The sequence below is a fragment of the Candidozyma auris genome, chromosome 4 (assembly GCF_003013715.1).
Source record: "Candidozyma auris chromosome 4, complete sequence".
Classification (NCBI taxonomy): Eukaryota; Fungi; Ascomycota; class Pichiomycetes; order Serinales; family Metschnikowiaceae; genus Candidozyma; species Candidozyma auris.
In genome coordinates, this window is record NC_072815.1 from 750,492 (window position 1) to 775,950 (window position 25,459).

Here is a 25,459-nt window from a genome sequence, read left to right on the forward strand (position 1 = left end):
CGACGTCTACGCTTGAATTGTATCACGTGATTATTCTAAAGCTGTGTATGCGATTTACCGTTTGGTTTAAATTAACCGGTGTAAGGAAAAGATCTCTTTGTTATCGCAACTTAAGTTGAAAAACTTGTTGGCGATCACAGAAGCTGTCGACACAATTAAAGTGGATATAACTTCCTTTAAATCGTCCCCAGTTTGCTTGAAGTCGGGGTAAGCGTTAACTTCCAAAAGTTTGACTGACAAATCACTGAGGACCAAGAAGTCCAAACCATAGAATTCTATACCATTTGGTAATGGTTGAAAATTTATTTTGTCAACACTTATAGCAGCCGTAAATAAGTCTCGCACAATACCCTTGACTGACTCAAAAATCAGTTTCTTTTCCGCTTCTTTCAATTCTAATAAATCCCAAAATGAAAGCACAAGCGGATGTTTGCCTTCCTGTAGACATGTGTTTGTTAAATGTGCACTCAAATCATCCACCTCATTCATTTCAGAAAATCTAGCATATGATTTGGCAGCAAATAGAGCCAAAAAATTTTCATATAGGTAGACATTGATATTGCCCAAGGCAACAACATAAACTCTGAGATGGAATTTACGCTTGTTGTATACTTGCAAGAGCAAGGGATTATCTTCATACTCCTGAACAACAAAGTGGCGAAGCTGAGAAACGATAATTCCGTCCTGCTCGTTGTCTGTATTCTCTTCGTAGGACTCGTCAAATGAGTTGAATATGCTTTGTAGATCATCCAAACTTTTAAATAGGCGAATACCTTGACCTTTGTCAGCCATGCTGGGTTTTAATATCCAGATTCTGTCTCCTCGTTCGATTTCTTGTCTTAGTTCGTAGGCTTCATCTAAAGCATCGTCTAAAAATTCAGCATAATCTACCTCTAGCAGGTATGTGGCAGGTAGTGCATGGGCGAGTGAAGAGCCTCTGTTCTTCACAATGTACTGGTGAACTGTGTTAGCGAGATAATGCTTTCTGATAAGCGCTTTCCTGTAAATATACGACGACACAAAATATTGTGTAGGATGGGTTTGTAGCAAATCAATATCAAGATCCTCATATTCACCATAATGAAATACCAACACGCTAGGGTCTGACTTTATTCCATTTAAGACTTCTTTTGTGAAACAAATCTCCAAGTTTTTCTCATGAAATGCCTTTTTCCAAATGTCGTAAAGATAATTATTTCTATCGATAGTCATTAAAAAAATATTCCTCTTAGACAACAGTGGTGGTTTTCCAACTTCGATTTCACCTGACAATGGAGACGTCACTTTAAAACATGCTTTCAAAGGCGTAACACTAACTGCGTCTTCAAGCAAGACCCTGTTGTCGCTGTAGACCTGGCTCTCTAAACCTTCTTTCCACACCTTCTTGAAATCCGGCGACCATGAAAACTGACCATCACCCAAAGGCTCGTATATGGACTTCCAAGTGTTATTGAGAATAGGTGCGTACTTCACCTTGGTAGTCCCGCACTTGATGGAAGGAGTAAGGGGCACATTAATACTAAAGAGCTCGATCTCGTCATCTTGTTTTAATTTTTCGTAAAGGAGCTCCACTAATTTTACCGATAATTTTGCTGCTTCTCTGAGCTGCAAAAAATTTGTTTCCGCGGTTCTAAACTCATAGGATAAGGCGATGGACTTGACCCCATGTGTAACTGCTTCCATAGCAGCACCGACTGTCCCGCTTGCTAGTATGTAAAGATTACCCGCATTTTTACCAAAGTTAGGTCCGCTTATAACGATGTCGACTGGCTCATCATGGGACGACAAATGGTGTATGCCGATGTCGGCGCATGCGGCAGGGGTACTGTCAACAAGATGCCATTCTTGGTGGGTTTTGCGTAAATCATTTCTTCTTTGATTAAAGGGCCCCAAAAAATTGTTCACTGCATCATTAGGCTCGTCGGTGCTTCCTTGTGTATAAATGTAAGTTGTGCTAATTATCTTTCCAGCAAAATGAGCTTTCCCTATCCAAGATCTCTGCTGATCGGGTATAACAATTGAAAGCTTCCAATCGGTGGCTCTATGAATTTCGTCAACAAAAAACTTCATATAAGGGCACGCTTGATTATCAGGCGGGCCGTCATCATTCGTTAGAAGGATGTGCATTTCTATACGTAACAGGGATGAAATGCGATATTTTCGAATTGTAAAGGTTTCCCATCAGAAATTATGCAAATATGCAGCTTGAGCATACAGTCGAATAAAACAAAGAGCTCCTAAAAATCATGGAATCAATATTTGAAGTTAACTACTGTCTGTTCGTGAAGAATTAGATCCTGTGTCACCAAGGCTTTTATTGCAATGGTGACCTTCGTTCTGTCTCCAAGTATCAATGCAAAATAGAACTGCTCCTTTGATTCATTTTTTTTTTCCCTGCGCACTTGCAACTGATCTCAACTTTTCCTCAGTTAGTGTTTTCGAAAAGAGCTACACCATTCCTATCCGACGATGTCGTTTTTTTTAGGAGATACGGCGCAATATACGCACGTTGGGGTTGACGAAGAGAAGATCAAGCTTGCAAAAATACAATTCGATGCTATAAGCACAACGTTTAACAAAGTCTTACAAGTGTGCCAAGGTAAATGCATCGCTCATGAATACGGTGAAGGGGATTTGAATACGGGCGAAGCTTCATGCATTGATCGTTGTGTGGCCAAATTTGTTAAAGCGAATGCTATGATTGGTCAAGATGTCCAATCTTCCTTGATCCCGAACAGAATGCCTGAATACGATGTGGCCTTGAAGCAACTAAATAAGAACAGTTCAAACAACTACAACGTGCAAAGATTGCGACAAATTTAGAATCCTAATTATCAGCTATGTACCAAAAAGTGGTAATTTACAATTGATTCTTTGTGTGGAAGATCTCAAGAGCCTCAGCAATTCTGGCACTCATGGATTTTTCACCCTCTCTTACCCAAACTCTAGGATCAAAATACTTCTTGTTGGGCTTGTCTTCTCCATCAGGATTACCGACTGGAGTCATCAAGTACTCTTTCTTGTTCAAGATGTAGTCTCTGATACCAGTAAGATAAGCATATTGACAGTCAGTGTCCAAGTTGACCTTGACAACACCACTAGCAATTGCTGTATCAAACTCCTCTTGAGAAGATCCCGAACCACCATGAAACACCAAATACAATGGCTTCTTGTTGTCGGTTCCAATCTGCTCTTTGGCGTATTTCTGATGCTCACCCAAAATGGATGGCCTCAACTGAACGTTACCAGGCTTGTAAACACCATGAACATTTCCAAACGCAGCAGCAATCGAGAAGTTTGGAGAAATAGGAGCCAAAGCCTTATACACCGCAAATACAGTTTCAGGCTGGGTGTACAAAGACTCCTTCTCAACGTGCTCATTGTTTACACCGTCTTCTTCACCACCAGTGATACCAATCTCCATTTCGAGCCATTGATTCATCTTGCTCATTCTCTCGAAATACTTCACGCATGTCGCGATGTTCTCATCGTCTGTCTCCTCAGACAAGTCCAACATATGGGATGAAAACAAGGGCTGTCCCGTTTTGGCAAAGAATTCTTCGTCAGCTTTCAACATTCCATCAAACCATGGCAACAATTTCTTTGCACAATGATCAGTATGCAAAATCACTGGGATCCCATACACTGGAGAAATCGCTCTGATATAGTGAGCTGCAGCGATGGAGCCTTGAATCGAAGCCGTCTGATCAGAATTCGAGACGCCCTTACCAGCGAAGTAGGCGGCACCACCTTGGGATGTTTGCAAGATGATTGGCGACTTATTGTCACGAGCGGACTCTAATGCAGCCACGACTGTTGAGGAAGAAGTAACATTAATGGCTGGGATAGCAAAACCTTTCTCCTGAGCATAATCAAACAATTTTCTGACATCATCACCGTAGATGACACCGGATTTCTTTAAGACTTCAGCCATTGTAAAACGAAAATTAAAGTTGATGTGGATTGAACTACCTAGTTATCTGCGAGGAATTTAGCGCATATTTATACCACACGGGGACCACAACGCTCCGGGCTCTCACCTGACCGGGCTTCGCGACATACGACATTCACATTCGAAGTCTGGTACACATTGATTACATGCAGACATACTTAGAAGCCCTTTGTATCCTCAATTCATGATATGGTTTCAAGAAGTTTCTTACTTCCTCTTATTATTATCGTGTAGCCTAACATCTCCTAAGACCGAGTCTGTTCTGGTTAGAGTCGAGTCAAACTAAGCACAACTTACTGCACACCTGACGTCTCAGCACGAATATGGACCATCTGGAGAGGACTACCGCGATAATGGCCTGAGAGTTTCTGATAGATCTCCTCCTGGCGTCAGTTGTAAAATTCCAAACGAGTTGCTACCTCTTTCTTGATTTTGCTCTTTTTCCTTTGCTATAACAAGCTTTGCTATACTTGAACCTTGCTTTCTGATCATATATTGTCGTATATTGATTTACATCATGTCTATCCATTGTCAATCAACATTTTACTTTGCAACCATCTTGCTTAAGAAAAAATATATGTAGAAGCAACTAAGTACATCTCAGTTTGCTACCACACATAAAAAAAAAGTATGTTCATACGACATTCATACATGTATTTTCATCCGGGATAGCACGTTTGCTATAGACAAGCTTGCCGTTCTTCGCAGTGCTGCCGGGAGGTGCTCGAGCATGAGGAGGCGGCTTCGGTGAACTGAACCACGTGACACGATCAAAACCAAGCCAGCCTTCATCCGACCTCCTCCGGGAGTTGTGGAGATAGTGCTCCCGTTGAATCTGTGTGAAAGGTGATGAAACAATGTTTGAAATGAGATCAATTCTTTTTCGAGATGGCACTTGGTGGGCGACACCTCTGTGATTATTCAAACAAGTTAAGAGTGGTTCTGTTTCACTAGCGATCCGCTCGGCCGGTAACCTATGCGCACAATGGAAGGGTGGGGATTTTTTTTTATGGGCAAAATTTAAAAGACTTCTGCATATTTCGTAACGTGACCTCTCCGTCTATTTGCATCGATCTAGTATCTGAGTGAAACATTCATAATAGACGTTGCGTTTTCTACGAAAGAAGTTTCGCTTACATGAGCACCGCTGAGATCATGTGAAGTATTCATTTAATCCAATTTGTACCATGCAATCGAAAACTCACTTGTAGTGTCACCAGCGAACACTTCCTGGGAACTCGTGATCTGAAGAACCACGACTCAGCGTTCAAGTGGCCAAGGTTGCCAGGAAACAGCAGACATTATAAATATGCAGATTATCGTCAAACGCTCGTGAAACCAACAGCAATGAAGATTTTACTTTTAGCGGTCGTAGCTTTTCTTGTGTCGCACCTCCGTCGCGGACCCGGATTTGTATTTCCTCAAAATATCTCTTCATGCTTCTTCCTGCTTCGAGAAGTGATGAGTTCTATCGATCTAATTGAGGATGGGTTCCGTTTTCATTCCTATAATCCTGACTCTAAAGAACAGTTCGATGCAATTTCCAGAATGATTGACACACACCTTTCGGAGCCTTACTCGATTTATGTGTACTGGTATTTTTTTCATAGATGGTCAAAATATTGCTTTCTAGTGAGTGAAGCGCACAAGATGGAGATCATAGGTGTGATAATTTCTAAGGTAGAGTTGCATCGTGAGGTCCGAACACGTGGATATATTGGTATGCTTGTCATTTTGCCTGAATATCGTGGAAAGAGGATAGCCACTAAGCTTGTTGAATTGACAATACAGAAGATGAAAGAGTGGGACAAAGTTGATGAAGTGATGCTAGAAACAGAAGTCATCAATGAGGCAGCACTGAGGCTTTATGAGCTGTTAGGATTTTTGAGAACCAAAAGGCTATATAGGTATTATTTGAATACCCATGACGCATACAGACTCCTCCTTCCAGTACTGCAAAAGGCAGGGGTGAGGGTTGGATATCTCTCACAGGTCCCTTACACATGATTAGCTACACAAAAGGTGGGAAACAGGACCTGAATGAACGATTCCATGCGAATGAAACCATTGATTGTCTAAATGAGCTTATCTAAAAATTCAATCTGGCCTATGAATTAGCGAAGTCTACATAGTGCTCTATCTGATACTTAAGCACTGTATACAAATCTCGAGGATATCATACTTCCAATCGCATTTCCTCTGTATTAAGATCAACTTGGCTGCTTGTTCACAAATCTCAACAACACATGCTTGATAGTCGTTCTCTTGATATAATAGCTGACTTCAAAAGCGCCATTCTTTCAGAAGCAATAGATGAAAGTAATCCTCCCAATATAACCTCACTGAATAGAGGGCGAAAACTTGCTGTTCCTAGTCAAAAAAATCTCACACTCTCATCGAAGATTGTTGAGTATGACGGTTCCCCTCGTCTTGTTTTGACGAACGAGAACCTTGAAAGATCGAATCTTCAGAATAAGCGTCGGTGGCTGAATTTCTATGGGCAGGACCGTAGCAGCCAATCCGGTATTGTGGATTCTTACTCTGGCTCCGACGAAGATGTCACCTCACAAAGCGAGGATGACGATCTGGATAAAAATCCATTCAAACAATTAAAAATAGATGAGTCGCTCGCACCTATAAATCATCCGTCAGAATTGGCCACCCATCCAGCTGTATCCAAAACATACAAGCTGACATGTTTGCCGAGAATGGCTTCAGATCTTATACTCCTCATTGAGACAGAGCAAACCACGCTCAATCATTTGAATAAGCTTTTAAGAGTTTTGAATGGAGAAGACTGGTACTACATCCTTGAAGAGCACCTCGGTCTTCCTGATTACGATCATGGCCTCGATGACCAAAGTGCTCCACAACAACCTAAGAAAAGCGATTATTCATCATCCAATACAGATCATAAAGGTTCAGTTGAGCTTCCCGACAAGGCCAACGTATCTAGCATGATGATTGGAGACGAGAGTGAACGTCTAAACGAAGACCCTTTTTTTTCACTACCTGATAGTTTGGCGAGATATGAGACGCTCCAGAAACGTCAACTTGATGAATCTACTGCTAATTCAGATGAACTTGAAACCCTTCAACAAGACCTCATAAATTACTTGCAATTGAGCATCCAGCGGCAGCAAGAATACATCAACAATTTGACCTCAATCAGAAATGGGATAGTTAAAGTCGATAGATATAGATACGATTTATATCGCTGGGGCAAAGAGATGGGAGAAAGGAAGAATTAGGAATGCACGCTTCAAATATAAGAGTCTCGTACTAGGGATGATATTGAGAGTAAGACGATGGTTTATTCACGTGACTGAAATTTATAAATGTCGCGTTTTAAATTCGGTCGTGACGCGCCCCCATCCAAAAGGTTTCTTTCTTTTCCTAATCTTGATCTTTTGCATCAATCAACATGCTTGAAGGAAAATTTGACGAAGCTAGCCTTCTTAAAAAGATCGTCGACTCCATTAAGGATTGTGTCAAATTGTGCAATTTTAACTGCACAGAACACGGGGTAACCGTTCAAGCGGTCGACGACTCGAGAGTGTTGTTAGTCTCCCTTTTGGTTGGTCTGTCAGCATTTTCTGAATACAGATGCGATCGTGACATCACCTTGGGCATTGACTTGGACTCGTTTTCTAAGATTATCAAGTGTGGTAACAATGAGGACTACTTGACCTTGTTGGCCGAGGATTCTCCCGACAACGTGATGACGATTTTTGAAGACAAGAAGAAAGAACGTGTCTCCGAGTATTCCTTGAAGTTGATGGACATTGACTCTGAATTTTTAAGAATTGACGATATGCAATACGATTCTGTCATAAACATGTCCAGCGCCGAGTTTGCAAAAGTCGTTAGAGATTTGAAGAACCTTTCGGAGTCTCTCAACATAACCGTGACAAAAGACTCCGTGAAATTCAGTGCAGAAGGCGAGTCTGGCACAGGCTCTGTTGTCTTGAAGCCATACACAGACATGGATCGACCAGAGGAGTCTGTGTCCGTTAACTTAGAGAATCCCGTTGATCTTACTTTTGGCTTGAAATACCTCAACGATATCATCAAAGCCACTGCGCTCTCTGGTACAATCACTATCAAATTAGCAGATAAAACTCCAGCTTTGTTTGAGTACAAATTAGATGCTGGCGGCTACTTGAGATTTTACCTAGCACCTAAATTTGATGAGGATGATTAATAAGCTTTACAATTTAATCTTAATGACCTATCTTATGTAGATAGTCTTCTACAAGATTCTTGCTATGCAATAGTGGTAAAGCTTGCAGATATTATATAATGTTTAGTTGAAGCCCTGTTTGATTGTGTTCCTCTCCGTACTTTTATAGCCCCGCTTAACATAGCTTATACATAAGGAATTCTCAATTCATAAAACTTTATAGTGTTATTACAAAGTAACCTTCGACCTTATACAATAGGATTGTTGTTTGGAGAAAGCATTCACTCAATTTATTTGGTTGCTAAGTCATCTATACCGAGTTGAGCAAATGCTTCGCTGCAAGTTGTGCATCAATATGGAACACAACATAACAGGCAATGCGCACTAGGGTCCACCGTGATTTGAAGTGCTGGATACTGCCAATCAAGCGGAAGAGACTTTCAAATATAACAACTTGAGAATTCTTACAAATAGCTATATGGACGATTCCTGTCTGGAAAGTCAATATCTGTGTTGCCTTGTGTTCATCTTCTACTTACCAGCATTTCAGCAATCCCTTGTTGATCTTGTTTAGTCTGAGCGTTCGACTCAAAACGCTTCCTGACACAAGCCAAATTGGCGGTCTTTCTGTTAACTAATATTGGTTTCATCCTCGAATACCTGACCAAGCCCACCGGTCTTGGGGATGTCTCAAATTTCTTCAGAATTAGAACATCAACCCTTCTTCTTTAAAATCCTCCCAGACATGATACATCACCAACAATCTTCAGTGCTGTCAGCTTATGAGGCACAACCGACACAGCTGAAGTCTAACGTGGATGTTCTACAATCACTTTTGACAGAAGTACTAAATGTGGACGCTTTCAACCTCAATTCATTTCTTCTTTCATTTCTTCGAAAAATCGACCATTCACTTCCCTTGGATGACTTTTATAATATTCTTTATAATCCAATGAGATTTGACGATTTGAGATCACTTCCTTCAATCGACAAGGTCGACAAGACATTTCCTTCCGACAGTTTCACAAGTACGATAAGCATAATTCAACGTGTTCTTGAAGCTTTCCGGTCACCCGAATCTTATTCAACGCATGTCTCCTCCGGTCGAGAATCTGACATGAAATCCTCTAATGTGAACTTTCATGAACTCCTACGGTCGTTGTTGGCTATCAAGATTTTGGATCACTCATTGATAGAAGTGGATTCTAGTGATACCAAAGTAGAGTACCCTCCAATCCCAAGACTTGATATATACAAGGTTTACTATATTCTTTGCCAGAAGCTCATTCTCAAATATCCCACCTCATCAAACTCGACAAGTTTACAGCAAAAACTTATATTTGGGCAATCTAAATTGGGCAAACTAATAAAACTTGTGTATCCTAATTTGGTATCAAAGCGTCTCGGTCGTCGAGGCGAGTCAAGGTACAATTACCTCGGTGTCCGCTGGAATCAGGATGTTGTCGACAAAGAGATCACTAAGTTATGTGAAAGCGAACTATTCGAAATAGCAGAGATGTTCAAAGTGCTGAAGAAAACCTCGGGCCTGGCACAAAGTAGGTCTTCAAGACATCAGCGTACACTTGAAGCTCGCTCTACTAAAAAGCGATACTCCACTGATTCTCTTCGACCCGAGAATCTTGAAGTTAAGGCCCAGGGAACATTTGTCGAGCCGCATCATTTCTTTCCAAAAGGGGCCTTCACTCTGAAAGCATACCTTGATGAGAAGTTAAATGAGAATATTGAGAAAAACTGGTTCGCTGCCACATTAAAATTATCCTCTGACGCGCTTTTGTCTCTCGGCGTTCTGTCGGCAGAAATCAATGGTCTTATATTTGATGAAGGGAGTTCATCTGATACCGACGATCACCTCCTTCGAGGAGTCATTGATACATTAATACCAAAACTTTTGGGATCACCGGATCAGCCGCGAATCTATCTCCATTTGTACATGGTGATATCGCTCAACGTTTTTCCTCACTTGCTACTGCTCCGAAAGCCATTGCACACAGACAGTATCAAAAGGTTGTTTTCGAGGGTCACATATTTGATTCAAAATATGGAGACAGAAATGGTGTCCGTAGCGGGCGAAAAGATGAGACAACAAGACATACGAAACTTTCTTGGTATTCTTTCCCGCATGATACATCTTAATAAACTCCTTGCGGCCTTCTTTAAGGCAGATTTGCAAGCTTACATTTTGATGGAGATGCAAGAGGACATTGTAAGAATATTGAACGAAGGACTGAAAGACGGACCCAACGAAACACACAGACTAATTTCAGAGGCATGTATCAGTGTCACTCTTGCATGTCGCTACAAACCACAGTTTAGAGGCGTCCCTGTAAGAGAAAATATAAGAGAATTTCTTTCGGAATCCTGCCATATAATGGAAAAGATGGTAAGTGAAGATTTAGCTCAATTTGTTTCCAACATCATGGAATCTGGAGTTCCGCTGACCAGAGAGGACTCTCATGATGCATTGAAATTTCGCTTCTTGTTGGCCACACTCAAGCTTGTGGATGAGGGCATCCTCAATGAAAATATGAAGTCAAGATTTCCTGCTCAAGTGATAAGAGGATTTTATTCCAGAGTTACGATACAAATTCTTCAATTCACTTATCGAGCACATGCGTCTATGCTAGGAGGCAGAACCTTGAGTCCCGCCAATCCGACTTTCCGTTTGTGGTACGTATTAGAGAGTTTTATCCAAGAGTATCTTGACGTTTTGGCAGAGTTGAATAGTCTTCACCTAAAAACCATAGAATAGTGATTTAAGAATACCAACCTACTGATGAAACGAATACATCTGTGCTGATAAGAAGGAAGAAATACGAGAACGTACTCCCCACCGCAATTTTCTCAACTTTGGATTCAAACTATAAACTTTGCTTTTTTTTTTTTTTTTTTTATATATATATATATATGTATATATACTTTCTCTAGAGAACGTGTAATATGAGCGCATTGGCTCTTCATTCCTCTTCGCACTGAATGCTATACTCAGATGGAATCATGAAAGACATCAAATTCTATGTGCATCAACAAATAAAAGAGTACCAGCTAACGTCAAAGTCTAAAGGGTTCTTTCGACTTACTCCGCAGAATGAAGTTAGAATTTCCAAAAGGCTCCTAAAAAGGAAGTCTGATAAGACTTTGATTCACCTAATTAAGCAAAGAGATAATCTCAATAGAAAAATCTACGAGTTACTAGATGATGCTGCCAAACACGATAAACCGGATGAAATTACAGATATCCAAGAGGCCAAGGAATTTATCAGGAGACGTCTTTTGAGTCAAGAGGATGTGGTTACTCAACTACGAGCTTTGGCGTCAAGTCATAAGCAGTTTCAGGACGATGTTACGAAACAGAGAATACAATTAATTCGTGAACTAGAAATGGGGAAACCTGATTGCTCGGTTTCACTGACAAAATCCAATGCAAAGGATGGGGACACAAAGACTGATGTGAATCCAAACGAAAAGCTTCGAGAGTTTTATTTCAATGTATCTGACTCGCAAAGAAGGCTAGCTATAACATCAGAATCGTTACTTAGACAGTTGGGGGTGCCTTTTTTTGCTCTTGGAAGTGAAAACGCCCGCTTGGTGAACAACAAAGAATTACAGAAACAAAAAGAATCTGTCTTGAACTTCATCCAGAGTATGTTGAAGTAAACCGTGAAAGCGTTTATTTTGTTCTTTAGCTATTTAGTTCTAATGGTGTAGTCTTCTCCGGATTGTGTAATATATCTCACCCAGGGGTATGACTGATACTGAAGTTTAGGCTCATTAATGCGCAAGTAACGCACTTGAATACCAGATGTTGTGAAGTACGGAATGGAAAAGTTAACTTTTATGGGTTTCTTCGCAACAATGCTTTCCGGATCACCAACTGCGGGAAGTCCAAGCTCTGCCTTCATGTGAAACTGTTTACCTCCGGGGAACGTTTTCAACTTCCACACCAAACAAGATTTCTCGGGTATCCACTTGATGCTTCCGTATTCCGGAGTGGACTTGGGGGTATCAGCGTCCTCAGGAATCGGTATGATAATCTCGACATTATTTGCAGTGGATTTCTTTTTTATCTGTGCCTTCACTGAGCAAAGGATCTCTATGCGACTATGCTTGTGCACAACAAACTTACAGTTTACCAAAATCAATGGTTTTACCAAGAACTGAGCAGACAGTAATCGGTACGACATCACTGTGAACTCACCATCAGGTGGGATAAATGTGATGATTCTTTCATTTTCAAACTTCGACAACCGCACGCACTGATGGAACTTGATATCTTCCATTTCAATTTTCTTGTTATTTGAAGCTGACTCTGTCGCAGTGTCATCATGCATGCTGGAGGAAAAGATACCCTTGTCATTGAGACCGAGACGAAGGTCAGGCATACCACTCAATTTAGACTTCATTCTGATTTCACCTAGAATTTCACTGTTCAACACTTGCCCGCTCGCATTAATCAACATGTTTATTGATTCCACAACGTCCAAAAATGCTTCATTCTTCTTGTAAAATATGCCATCCTTTCTCCAACTAATGGCATTGGTAACCGCATTAGGCGGTTGGACAATTCTGGAGGGAGTCTTCTTGATCAACTTATAATAATCTTGGGTAATATACTCCTTTAGGATCTTTGTGTCAGTGGTTTGAGGGACCCCAAAATCCATCATTTCATCCAAAAGCTCGTAGGTTATGACGAAGTTATCTCGAATGGATTCCTCCTCCAAACTTTTGAAATATTGTTGAAGCACCTCCACAACCCTCGAAAGAAACACCACAATAGCCATCACATTCTCATTTTTCCGAGTGAGACCACAGATATATAGGTTGTTATGGTTAATGAAAACATAGTTGATCCCCTTGCTATTGATGTAGGGTTTGTAAAGTGTTTCATCGTCACTTTGGAGCTCCAATAGCAAGAGAGGAAAATTTTCTATCGTATTAGCGGGAATATCACCTTTGTAATCCCTTGATAGCAAAGATTTGCCCTTGGCGTCAAGGAAATGGATTTGGGAGGCCATTGCACTACCAACTGATTCTGGCAGATCGTAATTAGCGTTGCAATGGAATGTCAACTTGAGAAAACACCCGTGCACCCTACTAAAGGTGTATGTCTCTTATACAGCACCACCACGTTATGATAAGATCCTAGAGTATACAGCGAAGGTCTCTTCTCCCAATACTCTAAGATAAAGAAAAATATACAATGATTTATTTCACAAAGACACTTCTTATAATAAGTTTGAACCTAACATCGAGCTCCTTTCCTACGACGCACCAATTGCGAGGTTTTGTCGTTAGCACCGAATCAACATATTTTCAGTAGGAGAAATAGGTAGGATCAAGCCAAGGGGATAAAGCTTGCTTTCAAAACGTATTGGAGTTCAAAACTTCTTTAGCAGAATAGGCGCGTCAAGCAGGCAGAAACAGTTTACGCGCTGGGGTTGCACCGGACACGAAGTGAAAATAAACGGGAAGGCACCTAAGCAGTTGCAAACCAGTTCAACTGGACCCATCCAACGTACGAGGAGCTAAATCTCCTGAGCCTACAATGATAAGCAGCAGCCTCCACTCTTGCATTGAAAAATCTGTTGATATGTTCAGGCTTTTATAAGCCAGCCTCAAAATACGTAAGGCTTGATCTGACGAAAAGTTGAACGGCGAGTTGCAGCCATATGAACAACATCCATCTACACATTCTCGATCTGTCTTTCATACCGGGTTCTCGTTAAGGGAGGGAATTCGCGATATGAGGGTGCGGCAGAGCGGTCCGAGCTGTTTGTCGGCAAGGAGAGTGGTGAATGTGCCCGCTAGAAACAGTCTAACCAAAACCCACCGCATTATGATTGGCACGCACTTTGGAACAGTGAATCAGAATCAGCCAAATTCTGTTTTGCTTGAGTTTCCACCGTGCCTTGAAGCACAGCCTTCCTCTTGGCAAAACTATGGCCAAGGTTTCTGAGGGCCAAGTGTGAGTCTTGCGCAATTTTCTCTCGGCCAGGCCACGGAACTTCTCTTAGTGAGATAAAAATAAAAAAAAAAAAAATAATAAATGAGACAAAAGAAAGATAGCAGCCCTTGTATGAGATTTCAAAGCCTGAATTATACTTGAGCTGGGCGTTAGCTCCCGAGTGCGGAATTTTTACCACTGATTCGTCTGTCAAATAGCAACCTTGCACCCGGTATTGTGGTTTTTGCCATGCTCCGCCGCTTCTTTTCTTATGGCGCCTTGGACGGGTATTTTTGCGGCTTTTGCAGGGCTTCGCGTATGGCTTAACACACTCACCCTGCACAAAATCCGCTTGTATTTATTTCCCCATATCTTATATAACAACATCCGATACCGCAGTCTCTCAGGCAATAGTTATTGAAATCTTTTTTTGTTTTTACCCTTTCGTCTTTCGTTTGAACTATGCTTTGGTCCTTTTTTCTTCTTCCGCTTCTCGTCCTTGCAGCTGACATCGAGCCTATCGTGGTGAAGGGTAACGCCTTTTTCAAGAAGGATTCTGATGAAAGATTCTACATGAAAGGTGTTGCTTATCAGCCAGGTGGAACTTCCAACCTTTATGACCCGCTTTCTGACCCTGATGTCTGTAAGAGAGACATCAAGTACTTCAAGGAGCTTGGAATCAACACTATCAGAGTGTATTCGATCGATAACACTGGGGATCACGAGGAATGTATGAAGGCGCTTGCCGACGCTGGGATTTATTTGCTCTTGGACACCAACATCCCTAAAGCGTCTATTGCTAGAGACGATGGTGCTAACTGCTCCTACAACACCATGTACTTGGAAGAGGTTTTTGCTACTGTCAAGTTGATGTCACAGTACGACAACACTTTGGGCTTTTTCGCTGCTAATGAGGTTATCAACGATGATGAATCCACTGCTGCAGCACGCCAAGTGAAGGCAGTTGTTCGTGATATCAAAACGTTCCAGAGAGCCAACGGCCTTCGTGAGATCCCAGTTGGCTACTCTGCGGCTGACGTGGCTGAAAACAGACTTCAGTCTGCGCAATACTTCAACTGTGGTGATGACGAAATGGCTCGTGTTGATATGTTTGGGTACAACGACTACTCTTGGTGTGGTGACTCTTCGTTTACTATTTCGGGCTACGACCAAAAGGTCAAGGAATACAGTAACTACTCCGTGCCTTTGTTTCTTTCAGAGTTTGGTTGCAACAAGGTAACGCCTCGGAAGTTTACCGAGATAGGGACAATATTTTCCGACAAGATGTCGCCTGTGTTCTCGGGTGGTCTTGTTTACGAATACTCACAGGAGAAAAACAACTACGGTTTGGTGAAAATCGGCAGTGACAATCTGTCTGTAACAGAGTTGGAAGACTTCGACTACCTTAAAGCCGAATTCTCATCTGTGTCAATGCCATCCGGTGATGGTGGATACCACACAGATTTGCCACATGCTGAGTGTCCTCCTGTCGACAGTAAATGGGAAGCTAGCGATGATATTCCTGACACCCCAAAAGGTGCCTTGAAGTATTTCCACGGTGCCGAGCCAACCGGTCACGGTTTCGATGCTAACACCCAATGGGCTTGTGTCGACGGGAACAACGACGTAGATGACTCCAGCGATTATAGCGGCGCCTCTGGATCTTATACTCCAAGCTCTCGCGCCTCCTCGTCATCTACCAAGGGGTCTAGTTCTTCCCAGTCAAGCTCCACTTCCAGCAAACGTAACGACGCGAATCAGATGAGCACACTTTCAGGATTTGCCTCTTTGGGTGCTTTCATTTTCGCTATTATTGTGTAAGTAAAGGGTCAATAAATTCTGTTTAGATTTGAGCTATTCATTATGTATATCACAGGTTTTGCTTAAAACCATACATCATTTCCTCCTTGTTAATCAAGTGACCAATGCTGTCGACCTCTTCCAATAGCTTGTCAACGTCAGATATCCAGTTGTTCAACAAATCATTGATGTTCTCACTATTACTGGTAATCTGAGCAGCGCCGGCACTAGTACCATGTTTCAAGTTGTCGAACTTGATAATACCCTGGGGACGGTTGATTTTCGCGGTGATCATACCTTTGTTTACCATACCACTGACATGTGCCTCCGCATCTTGTGAACTGACTTGTAACAAATAAGCCAACCGATCTAACTTGATAAACAGATAGTACATGTTGATTACACGCAAATTGTGCTCAATAATTCTGTTCTGTAAGTTTGTGTTGTTCGTCTCGTTATCAGCAAAAACAGGTGACTTATTAAGATAGTTTTCACGATATTCCATTTCGATATTTTCAGAGTGAATGAGCTCATTTGTTGTGAAAATTTCCAAAAGCTTGAACACCTTAGAATCCACATTCTTAGAAAAAGCAGTGTTGAGCTTGATTTTATGAATCAAATCGGATTGAAGGTTATCGAATGGCGATAGAATGATGTAGTAGATGATGGACACAAGCAAGTCCTTGTATTCTGAAGATTCCTTGACTAGTGGGATCTCTATCAAGAGAAGTGAGTTGTTGACAACCATGATGTAGTCATTCTCATGTTTGTTGATCTCTAGTAAGTACTTCAAGTACGTTGCCTTAAATATGTCGGCCCTTTCAAAATTTTTCAACGTTTTTAAGAGAATCTTTCTGCTCAAAATCTTTGCTTGTGCAAAGTCTTTTTTTTGCAATGTCAACCTAATTTGCTCGAGAATGTACTCAATTTTCTCTTCAAAAGGCATCAACGAGTATGTCTCGACCTGCAAGTCACATAAGATATCTGCGGCCTTATCCAAGTCATTCTTCTTCTCCAAGTATATTTCAGCCAACATCTTGGAAACGACCGCCCTCTCAACCTCCACAAAGATCTTCTTATCAGTCACCGTACGAATAGTTTCAATAATCTTCATCTTCTTCTCTAATTGCACAGGCTTGTCGTTATCTAACGTTTCGAGGCTCTTGATGATCTCTTGAATCATCAGTTGAATGGAGCTCTTGAGTTGGCCATGTTTCTTTGACAAAGGCGTGATTAATTCATCCAAGTAGTCCCAATCATCATTATGGACTAGCGTATCAACAATTTTGCTTAAGATCTTCTTACTCAGAGCCAAATCTGAAGATTGACGGATTTGCTTTTCCAACACCAAGTACTTCTCGATAGCTTGTTTGTAATCAGAAGTCTTCTCAATGAGAGGGATCTGCTCTTCAAGAGTTTCAGAAAAATCTTTTTCAGCCTTAATAGGATCTTCTCTAGACATTTTGATCGATGAAGTAACACTCTATTTCAGAAATGTCGGGAGTCTGTGCTTGCACCATTGCCACATTACGTGCGCGCATCAAAATGGCATATACATCTAAATGGCATGTAAACGAATAATTGATAGTGTAGTCGATAATTTTCGCTAGCTCTAAACTCTACAGTTATTGATGTCGAACACAAGAATGTCGGTACCTCCGCACTTCTTCAATTCGTCCATCACATCACTTATTCTTGCCTTCTCTACCATCGAGGAAATTGCAACCCATGGCTCATCCAGCATTTCTTGGTTTTCCAATGCCGAGATAGTTGCCGCTCTTCTACCTGGAGTGATTTTCAAGACTTCTGGAACGATTGACCTTGGTGCATTGTACGTGCACAAAACGTACCTCTGAGCGGCCATAATTCCCTCAAATCTTTGATGGATGATTTTCACCAAGTCTGGGAAACGAGGCTTCTTTGAAACAATCAATTGAGCTGAAGTTTCTAAGATGGTAGCGATTGGTTTCAACCCGGCAGCCTTCATTGTCTCACCTGACTCAACCAAGTCAACAATTGCATCACCAACTCCAAGTGCACATGAGGCCTCTACTGAACCTCCGACATATCTAATGTTTGTTTTCTTTTCTTGGACGCCCTGTGCCTTTTCAAGGTCAGAGAAGAATGTACCAGCCAAGTTGGTGAATGAGGTGACAATCTTCTTACCGACCAATTCCTCAGGCTTAGTGTACTCTCCTTTTTCGGGAACTTGAACCTGTAACTTGCATTTGCCGAATTGTAAGTCCAATAGAAGCTCCACAGAGCTCAACATTTCTGCTTCTTTAACCTGATCCAAACCGGTGATTCCCAAGTCACATTTTCCTTCGCCGACAAAGGTTGGGATATCAGCAGCAGGCAAAAAGATGAGAGCGATGGGCAAGTTAGTAGAGAGCGCTATATCCAATCTGTTGGAGCGTCTAAAATGAATATCAGCACCTGCTAGAAAGTTGCAGCATTTTTCATATAATCTGCCCTCTAAGGTGTTAGTAAAAGCTAGATCATTTGTTTAATTGATCACATACTTTTTGGAACAGCAAACATCAAGCGGTCCGGAAGGTGATTTACCAAGTCCATATTGATTATCTAAAGAGCTATAGAAACAAAAGAAAGAAAAAAAAGTAAGTTTGAATTAGTAGCCCAGATTTAGCGATACTCGATAACCATTTTTCAGGGCTGCGTGTAGTAATGAGTCAACCTAAAATACCCCAACATCTGCAGGAATATTAAACTTACACTATCTTGAGGTCTTTGATAGAGTTGATGCGATTAGAGAAAATTCCTCTTCATCAGGAGGATTGTGTAATCTAAGAAGTCCATGGTAATTGTCTCAGTGAGGGTATATAAGTCCGAGCTAGATTCTTGTGTGTTGATGCAAAGTGTCTTGGTATAGTAGTATGCTAGTGTATCGCTACTTTGCGACATCTGATGTCGTGGACAGATTAGATGTAACATCCTCCACGTCCGATTTGCCTAGTGAATCCTTCTCACTATCAGTTGAATTATCCTGAAACCTCTCATAAGCTGTCGTCGATGAAGACAAGCCCGGCAGGGGAGAGAGATCTTTTTCTATAGACTTTGCAGGATGAATGGGCTTAGAAGTTGGCCCACCAGTAATGCCATTACCATTTCCATACCAGTACACGTGGAAGCTCCAGGTGAGAAGAATCTTGATCATGTCCCATGCAGTGAAATCTGGCCACAACTTGTTGCTGAACATGATCGAACAAGAAGCGGGCACTGCCTGCCACAACAAGAAGTCCGATAGCCTGTAAGTTCCACTGGTACGAACCAAGATATCAAGAGGTGGTGAGTCTGCAGTGTACAAGTAGTCCTCAATGGTAGATTCATCGATAAAAAGCGATGGGACCTTTTCCGATAGCATCACAATTCTTCTCATAGACGTGGCCATCTCATCTCTAGAAGTGTAAGGAAAACAAATATTGAGCACAGCTCTTGTGTTGTTCTTCGTAATCCTTTCTGTCTCGGCAAGGATTGCCTGTACATCAGACGGCAATAGAGCAACGTTGCCCAAGATTTTTATCTTGATACCATACTTTTCGCAAAGTTCGCCTTGTTGACTTATTTGCTGGAATTTGGATTTGGCTAAGTCCATCAACCACTCGACCTCGTAGCGCAGTCTTTTGAAATTCTCAATTGAAAATGCGTAGACAGTGGCACACTCAACACCTGACTCATAGAGTAACTCGAGAATGTTGGCCATCGAGTCGAACCCCAAATTATGTCCTTCTTTCAACTCGATTTTGTGACTTTTTGCATACCTTCTGTTACCGTCCATGATGACACCAACATGGCGAGGAGTAGGGCCAGTTCTTATGATGCTTCCCACAATTTTTTTCACTCTGGACACTGCCAGAGTGTAACCAGGAAAAGTAGAGATCCACTCAGACATGCTCAGGGGATTCCACGATGATATTAGTTTTCGTGAGTAGGTATAAAAATGATACGTATGATGTGTGTGTGTGTGTGACTTTTATGTTGCGAAGGGAGATAGTCTGCAGTGTGGAAAAGAAATTTGTAGTATACAATATTGTGCTTCTCGAAAGATTTACCAGCTGCAAATCCGAAATCAACGAAACTTCTGTGACGAGGATCATTAGATATGGCAACGAAGTCTTGGTTTCTGATAAGTGAGGTCGATGCGTCGTTATTTTGTTGGGGGTTTTATTCTTAGCATTTGGGAATTTCATTTTTTCGAAAATCACGGGGAAATGTCTACGAATGGACAAATGTAGGTGAGATTGTTGCGGCATGAGAACAAAGAAAGTTGCGCCAAAATTTTCTAAATATACATATACAATTGTGCTCTCGAGAGGCTAACCGAGAGTATGTAAAGATCTTCTATCATTAGTATATTACCATGCTCATATGTGCAAAAATCGTTTGTAATGCGATTAGGGGGCAGAGCCAGCGGGCGAAGCACCATATGGCCGACTGTATCCACAGGCAGGAATGTCATTTGACCCTTATCTCCTATCATTTTGCACTTCGAGGATCAACGCCTCAAAGCTTATTGGAAAATGCTCATGGCAATCATCCCTTGCCCTTGATGTGATATGCCTGTCCGGTTCCTGATGTTTTACCTTTTTTAGGCGAAATGGTCAATTCGTATTTTGTAAGAGGCTCTCACAGCGCGAGGAACCGTGCAGCCACTATGGAAGTATGTTGCCAGGCGCTGCGAAAATGGGCAGGTGGTCGAGAAGGCGCCTTTCACAACATACAAGGGTTTGGTCTTTGTAATACTCTACTAGATTGACGTAAAGTCATAGCGATCACCTTCAAAAGCTGGTAGGCAACTGTTCCCGCAAAAGTAGCTCGCATCATGTTCACCTTTTTGCGAACGCTGTTTCATCTCGTTGCTGCCAGCGTCCAGACCCTCGACGTGGTTGCAAACACAACTATGCGCCCACTGCTCACACTGCTCTCGAATCGGTCGACAACTTTTTATTGAAGGAATCGAATGTGGTTTGAGATTATCACAGCAGAACAATGCCGCTCTTGTGATTTTCATCCCTCTTGCAACACCGATCTTGATAAATTTCAAGGTCCAGCCTTTTCTTTAAGGGGCTACGTAACCCTACCCTTAATTGGTGCCAAAGAATTCATACTCTGGCACTGCGCCTTTTTGTCCTAGCCAAATACTTCTCATAATATTCGTTAAAATGTGTGTCGCTAAAAAATGCTGACACCTGGACCGCCCAAGTTGTGTCGAGGGCCAACCCAGTACTGCTCCCAAGAACCAGCGTGCCTGTCGCCAAAGCCAATGGTTCCTTCGGGGCCTCCACGTCAGACAGGAAGTGCGACCTTGCGGGAGAAGGTTTTTTTTCCACAACGCGTCGCGCTGAAACAGTGGCCTTCCGGATTGAGAAAATCCTTCGCTCATTTATTAGAGAATCCCTACTTTTGACGCCCCAAACCTACATATTCGACCTTCATCGTCAATTCTTTTGAAGTATAATTTTTTTCCTCTTCACCCTAATTTTGGAATACCCGTGCCATTTAGGCTTTACTCCTTATCAAACCAAGTTTTCCCACTCCCAACCACAACAGTCACTCGTTCTACCCGTTTTACAATGCAGCTTTCAAGACAAGGCTCCCTCTCCTCGACCGCTTCGAATTCCCATAGCCATCCTCAAATGATAGGACCATGGAAGCTAGGTAAAACACTCGGAAGAGGTGCCACAGGACGTGTTCTCCTCGGCATAAACAGTACTACCGGCCAAAAAGCCGCTGTCAAGGTTGTTTCCAAATCGGCATTGAATGATGAATATGACAAGCCTACCAAAGGCGGTCTTCCTTACGGCATTGAGCGTGAAATTATCATCATGAAGTTGCTCACTCACCCAAATGTGTTGCGTCTTTACGATGTTTGGGAAACATCGAAGGCTTTGTATTTGGTTTTAGAGTACGTTGAGGGAGGCGAGCTATTTGATTTATTGGTCGAAAGAGGCCCATTGCAAGAACAGGAGGCCGTTAAATACTTCAGACAAATCATCTTGGGCACAGCCTACTGCCACGCCTTGGGAATTTGCCATAGGGATTTGAAACCAGAAAATTTACTACTCGACGCCTCGCTCAACGTTAAATTAGCAGATTTTGGTATGGCTGCCCTCGAAAGTAATGGTAAGCTACTTGAAACTTCCTGTGGCTCTCCACATTACGCTGCTCCAGAAATTGTTTCCGGATTGAAATACCATGGCGCTGCATCCGACGTCTGGTCTTGTGGTGTTATTCTTTTCGCATTGCTCACTGGACGTTTACCTTTCGATGACGAGAATATCAGAAATTTGTTATTGAAAGTCCAGGCTGGTAACTTTGATATGCCTGAGGAATTGAGTGACGATGCCCAGGATTTGATTTGGCGTATGCTCACGGTGGATCCAATGAAGAGATTGACAACTCCAGAAGTCTTGAATCACCGCTTGTTGAACAAGTACCCCATCCCGAACGAAGATTTAATCAGCGTTAAGTCATTGCCACATCCCGAAACTGCTTATAGATCATTGGGCTCGATTAAGAACATCGATAAACAGATATTACTGAATCTTTCCATCTTATGGCATGACAGAGCAGAGGAAGAAATCATTGATTGCCTCCTTAAAAAGGGTCAAAATCCTGAGAAAACCTTTTATGCTTTGCTTCTTAGATATAGACACAATCTGGATGAGTTCGCAACACCATCTGCATCAGTCAATGGTTCTCCTGGAAAGAGATTACCTCGTTCAACATCATCATTATCTAATAGGGGGACACCAAAGCGCAAGAGCAGCAAGATTAATGCTACCACAGCTAAAAACAGACCTGTGTCATTCCAAAGACGCTATGGGGCGAATAGGAACTCTGTCATCAACACAAGGAGACATTCTGCAAACTCAAGTGTGCAAAATTCTCCATTCAGATCTCCTGGCAAGAACAACAGAGCGTATAACCAGTCACCTTCAAAGTCACCACGAAAGAGGAGCGTGGTATCTAGATCGACAACGGCAAGCTTGCCCAAAAACCTTTACAATGAGATTGTCAATGCGCAAGATACCACCGAGGGATCTCTTTCTCCAACGTTGCCCTCGAAAGATTCTATCTATGCGGAAGGAAATGAGGCACCAGGAAGCAAGGAAGAGGCATACAAAGAAGCGCAAGCAGCTCTCGAATCAGCACCCACCTTGGCGCCGGGAGCATCGACCAGCGCAAACAAGAGAAGTTCTGTTCTCACCAAAAACAACAGGATGTCCAGGCGTAAGTCTTTGAGGCAATCACTCACTTCTGGTCTCAAGAGGAACTCAATCACAGTAAAACTATTGTCAACATATGCTAAGTTGTCCAGTGAGACCGATTGGGAGTACATGGATAAGCAAACTAAACGTACTTCGGCGACGTTTGCCACCCTTTGCGATAAAATTTTCAATCAGGAAGATTACAATGCTGATGACGAAAAACTTGAGGACGAAGAAGAAAAGAGGGTGAAGGAGTACGAGAGACTCATGGAAATTGAACGCAAGAAGCACGACGCGGAACTCAAAGCTAGAAGAGAACTTGCAAAGCAAAAAAGACGCCTGAAAAGACGCTCCTTGCTAGCATCATCTCAAAAGCTATCTATAACTGTCACAGAAGACAGCAAAGACGATGGTGAAGCAAAACCTGAGGGTGGAGAGATCCTGCAACCAAAGAGACAGTCCAAACAGATTGGCAATTTACGTTCCATATCGGAGGGCGCAAAAGAAGATCACAATGAGTTGACACAAGCGGACGTTGACAAACTCAAAAAGAGATCTGTTACACAACCTAACCCTCGTCGCAGACTCACCCCAATTCTTACTAGACGCCCTGTGTCTCGTTTAGATCCATTGTGGACCGCTCAAAAAATAGATGATATCGATGACGAAGTCGCCGATACCGAGGTGGCAAAAGCTCAAAGAAAGAAAGTCAACAGAGAATCGATGGTCTCTGTTGGAAATGCCGACGATGTTCGTCGACTTTCCAAAAATTTCGACTACGATACCAATGAAATCCAACTTTTGGATCATGAAAAGGATGAAACAGACTTGAGTGAAGATTACAACAAAGAAATTAGAAAATCAAAGCTACTCAATTCTCAATACAATTTGAAAAGCGAATTGAATGAAGGGTCCAAGACCGCTCCAAGAAAGAGAGGCCAGAGAACTGCCAGCGAGAAACTTGAAGATAGGAAGACTTTAATCGGCAGTGTCCATATACCTAAAGTGACAAGAAAGTCAACACATTTCTCAGCATCCAACAAAAGATTGTCTATTCTTACAATGAGATCTACCAAAGAATCCTATCATGATTTGAACAGCATTCTTGATGCCCATAATGAGGACATTCAAGAGGATGAGCTCGCAGAAGAAGAAAAAATTGACAGAGGTATGCCTCAACTCAGAACCAGTTTTGCTGATCGCTTGGATCGTGCTGGCTTTGCCAATGATGATGACGATGATATGTCTGAAGGTGGATCTGTTATGGATTTTGATGAGCATCTTGCAAACAAAAGATCGTCATATTATGCTGGAAATGGACCAAAGAGATACCCAACAACGAAGAGGCACTCAGCTAAGCCCAAAAAGGGTCCATTGGACGATGATGAAACTTTGACGGATACGAAAGATCATGACAAGAAGAATGCCGATTACACGTTTGCTGATGATGGTGACAATAAACAGAACGATGATAGCGAGAGAGATGTCTTCGAAAATATCAAGTTACCAAAGGAGAAAAAGAATGATTCCGCAAAATCTAGGCCTAGAGTTGGACGGAATCCAGTTTCTACGATGTTGATTCCTGACATGGAGAAGGTTGATGCCGAAACAAGACAAGGAGGACTGAAACCATACGGAAAGGTTCATCCTGAAAAAGAAGCACTCGATGGAGCTCGAAAAAACCCCAAACCTTTGGTCGATACTACCAACACCCCACCCAAGATCACGCAAGATCCTCCACAGAAACGCAACAGATCAATTTTCAGAAAGCTTTCCTGGGGAACCAAAAAATCATTGGAAGACAGCAATGCTCAACAGCTTCCATCACCAGCTGACTCTAGGGCAAACTCTGTCGAAGAGAAGAAAGGCGGTTTGTTTTCAAGATGGTTCTCCTCGTCCCAGACTGCTCCATCTGCTGATGACATCAAGAGATACCGCACAATACTACCCAGACATGAGATGATAACTGCGTTGTACGCTCTTCTCAATTCCTGGTCAAATTTTGGGCTTAAAAATTTGAAGAAAGACAGCGTGGGATACAACATTACTGGTGCGATTTCTGGAAACAACTCTTTCAATTTGAAGAGCTGTAAATTTAGAATCAAGATAAACTCAAGAGCATTGAATCAAAAGTCAGAGTTGATTTGTGCAAAAGTGAAAGGTTCAAGTGCTACATCCACGACATTATTTAAAGAGATCCAAAAAGTCTTGGAAAAAGAAGGCGTTTTGGAGGCCTGAAATTGTACATTACTGATGTTGGAAATAAATTGTAATTATATATATTAAGATAGAGTTTATGAAGCTGTAGATAGTAAAATAGAGAGAGACAATTA

General features: G+C 42.0%; 12 protein-coding genes across 12 annotated transcripts; 6 read left to right on the top strand and 6 right to left on the bottom strand. All coding sequences in view use genetic code 12, as the record gives it.

Annotated features, from left to right (window-relative positions):
• Window positions 1–66: 66 nt before the first annotated feature.
• Window positions 67–2,127, bottom strand: CJI96_0004024 (putative tubulin tyrosine ligase; the record flags this gene model as incomplete). The annotated part of the gene is made up of 1 exon (XM_029037259.2): window positions 67–2,127. The coding sequence occupies one exon, from the start codon at window positions 2,125–2,127 to the stop codon at window positions 67–69; it is 2,061 nt and encodes a 686-aa protein (XP_028888315.1).
• Window positions 2,128–2,860: 733 nt separating this feature from the next.
• On the bottom strand, window positions 2,861–3,934 carry FBA1 (fructose-bisphosphate aldolase FBA1; the record flags this gene model as incomplete). The annotated part of the gene is made up of 1 exon (XM_029037260.1): window positions 2,861–3,934. The coding sequence occupies one exon, from the start codon at window positions 3,932–3,934 to the stop codon at window positions 2,861–2,863; it is 1,074 nt and encodes a 357-aa protein (XP_028888316.1).
• Window positions 3,935–6,198: 2,264 nt separating this feature from the next.
• Window positions 6,199–7,203, top strand: CJI96_0004026 (uncharacterized protein; the record flags this gene model as incomplete). The annotated part of the gene is made up of 1 exon (XM_029037261.2): window positions 6,199–7,203. The coding sequence occupies one exon, from the start codon at window positions 6,199–6,201 to the stop codon at window positions 7,201–7,203; it is 1,005 nt and encodes a 334-aa protein (XP_028888317.2).
• A 173-nt stretch (window positions 7,204–7,376) lies between these two features.
• POL30 (proliferating cell nuclear antigen) lies at window positions 7,377–8,156 on the top strand (the record flags this gene model as incomplete). Its single annotated transcript, XM_029037262.2, has 1 exon — window positions 7,377–8,156. The coding sequence occupies one exon, from the start codon at window positions 7,377–7,379 to the stop codon at window positions 8,154–8,156; it is 780 nt and encodes a 259-aa protein (XP_028888318.1).
• A 724-nt stretch (window positions 8,157–8,880) lies between these two features.
• RFX2 (Rfx2p) lies at window positions 8,881–10,905 on the top strand (the record flags this gene model as incomplete). Its single annotated transcript, XM_029037263.2, has 1 exon — window positions 8,881–10,905. The coding sequence occupies one exon, from the start codon at window positions 8,881–8,883 to the stop codon at window positions 10,903–10,905; it is 2,025 nt and encodes a 674-aa protein (XP_028888319.1).
• Window positions 10,906–11,150: 245 nt separating this feature from the next.
• On the top strand, window positions 11,151–11,810 carry CJI96_0004029 (uncharacterized protein; the record flags this gene model as incomplete). Its single annotated transcript, XM_029037264.2, has 1 exon — window positions 11,151–11,810. One exon carries the CDS (start codon window positions 11,151–11,153, stop codon window positions 11,808–11,810), a length of 660 nt encoding a protein of 219 aa, XP_028888320.2.
• Window positions 11,811–11,839: 29 nt separating this feature from the next.
• On the bottom strand, window positions 11,840–13,168 carry APM1 (Apm1p; the record flags this gene model as incomplete). Its single annotated transcript, XM_029037265.2, has 1 exon — window positions 11,840–13,168. One exon carries the CDS (start codon window positions 13,166–13,168, stop codon window positions 11,840–11,842), a length of 1,329 nt encoding a protein of 442 aa, XP_028888321.2.
• A 1,391-nt stretch (window positions 13,169–14,559) lies between these two features.
• On the top strand, window positions 14,560–15,918 carry PGA4 (1,3-beta-glucanosyltransferase; the record flags this gene model as incomplete). Its single annotated transcript, XM_029037266.2, has 1 exon — window positions 14,560–15,918. The coding sequence occupies one exon, from the start codon at window positions 14,560–14,562 to the stop codon at window positions 15,916–15,918; it is 1,359 nt and encodes a 452-aa protein (XP_028888322.1).
• A 49-nt stretch (window positions 15,919–15,967) lies between these two features.
• RPN5 (proteasome regulatory particle lid subunit RPN5) lies at window positions 15,968–17,359 on the bottom strand (the record flags this gene model as incomplete). Its single annotated transcript, XM_029037267.2, has 1 exon — window positions 15,968–17,359. One exon carries the CDS (start codon window positions 17,357–17,359, stop codon window positions 15,968–15,970), a length of 1,392 nt encoding a protein of 463 aa, XP_028888323.2.
• Window positions 17,360–17,509: 150 nt separating this feature from the next.
• HIS1 (ATP phosphoribosyltransferase) lies at window positions 17,510–18,471 on the bottom strand (the record flags this gene model as incomplete). Its single annotated transcript, XM_029037268.2, has 2 exons — window positions 17,510–18,372; window positions 18,420–18,471. 2 exons carry the CDS (start codon window positions 18,469–18,471, stop codon window positions 17,510–17,512), a joined length of 915 nt encoding a protein of 304 aa, XP_028888324.1.
• A 334-nt stretch (window positions 18,472–18,805) lies between these two features.
• On the bottom strand, window positions 18,806–19,807 carry RER2 (ditrans,polycis-polyprenyl diphosphate synthase; the record flags this gene model as incomplete). The annotated part of the gene is made up of 1 exon (XM_029037269.1): window positions 18,806–19,807. The coding sequence occupies one exon, from the start codon at window positions 19,805–19,807 to the stop codon at window positions 18,806–18,808; it is 1,002 nt and encodes a 333-aa protein (XP_028888325.1).
• Window positions 19,808–21,488: 1,681 nt separating this feature from the next.
• On the top strand, window positions 21,489–25,364 carry GIN4 (protein kinase GIN4; the record flags this gene model as incomplete). The annotated part of the gene is made up of 1 exon (XM_029037270.2): window positions 21,489–25,364. The coding sequence occupies one exon, from the start codon at window positions 21,489–21,491 to the stop codon at window positions 25,362–25,364; it is 3,876 nt and encodes a 1,291-aa protein (XP_028888326.2).
• Between the last annotated feature and the right edge of the window lie 95 nt (window positions 25,365–25,459).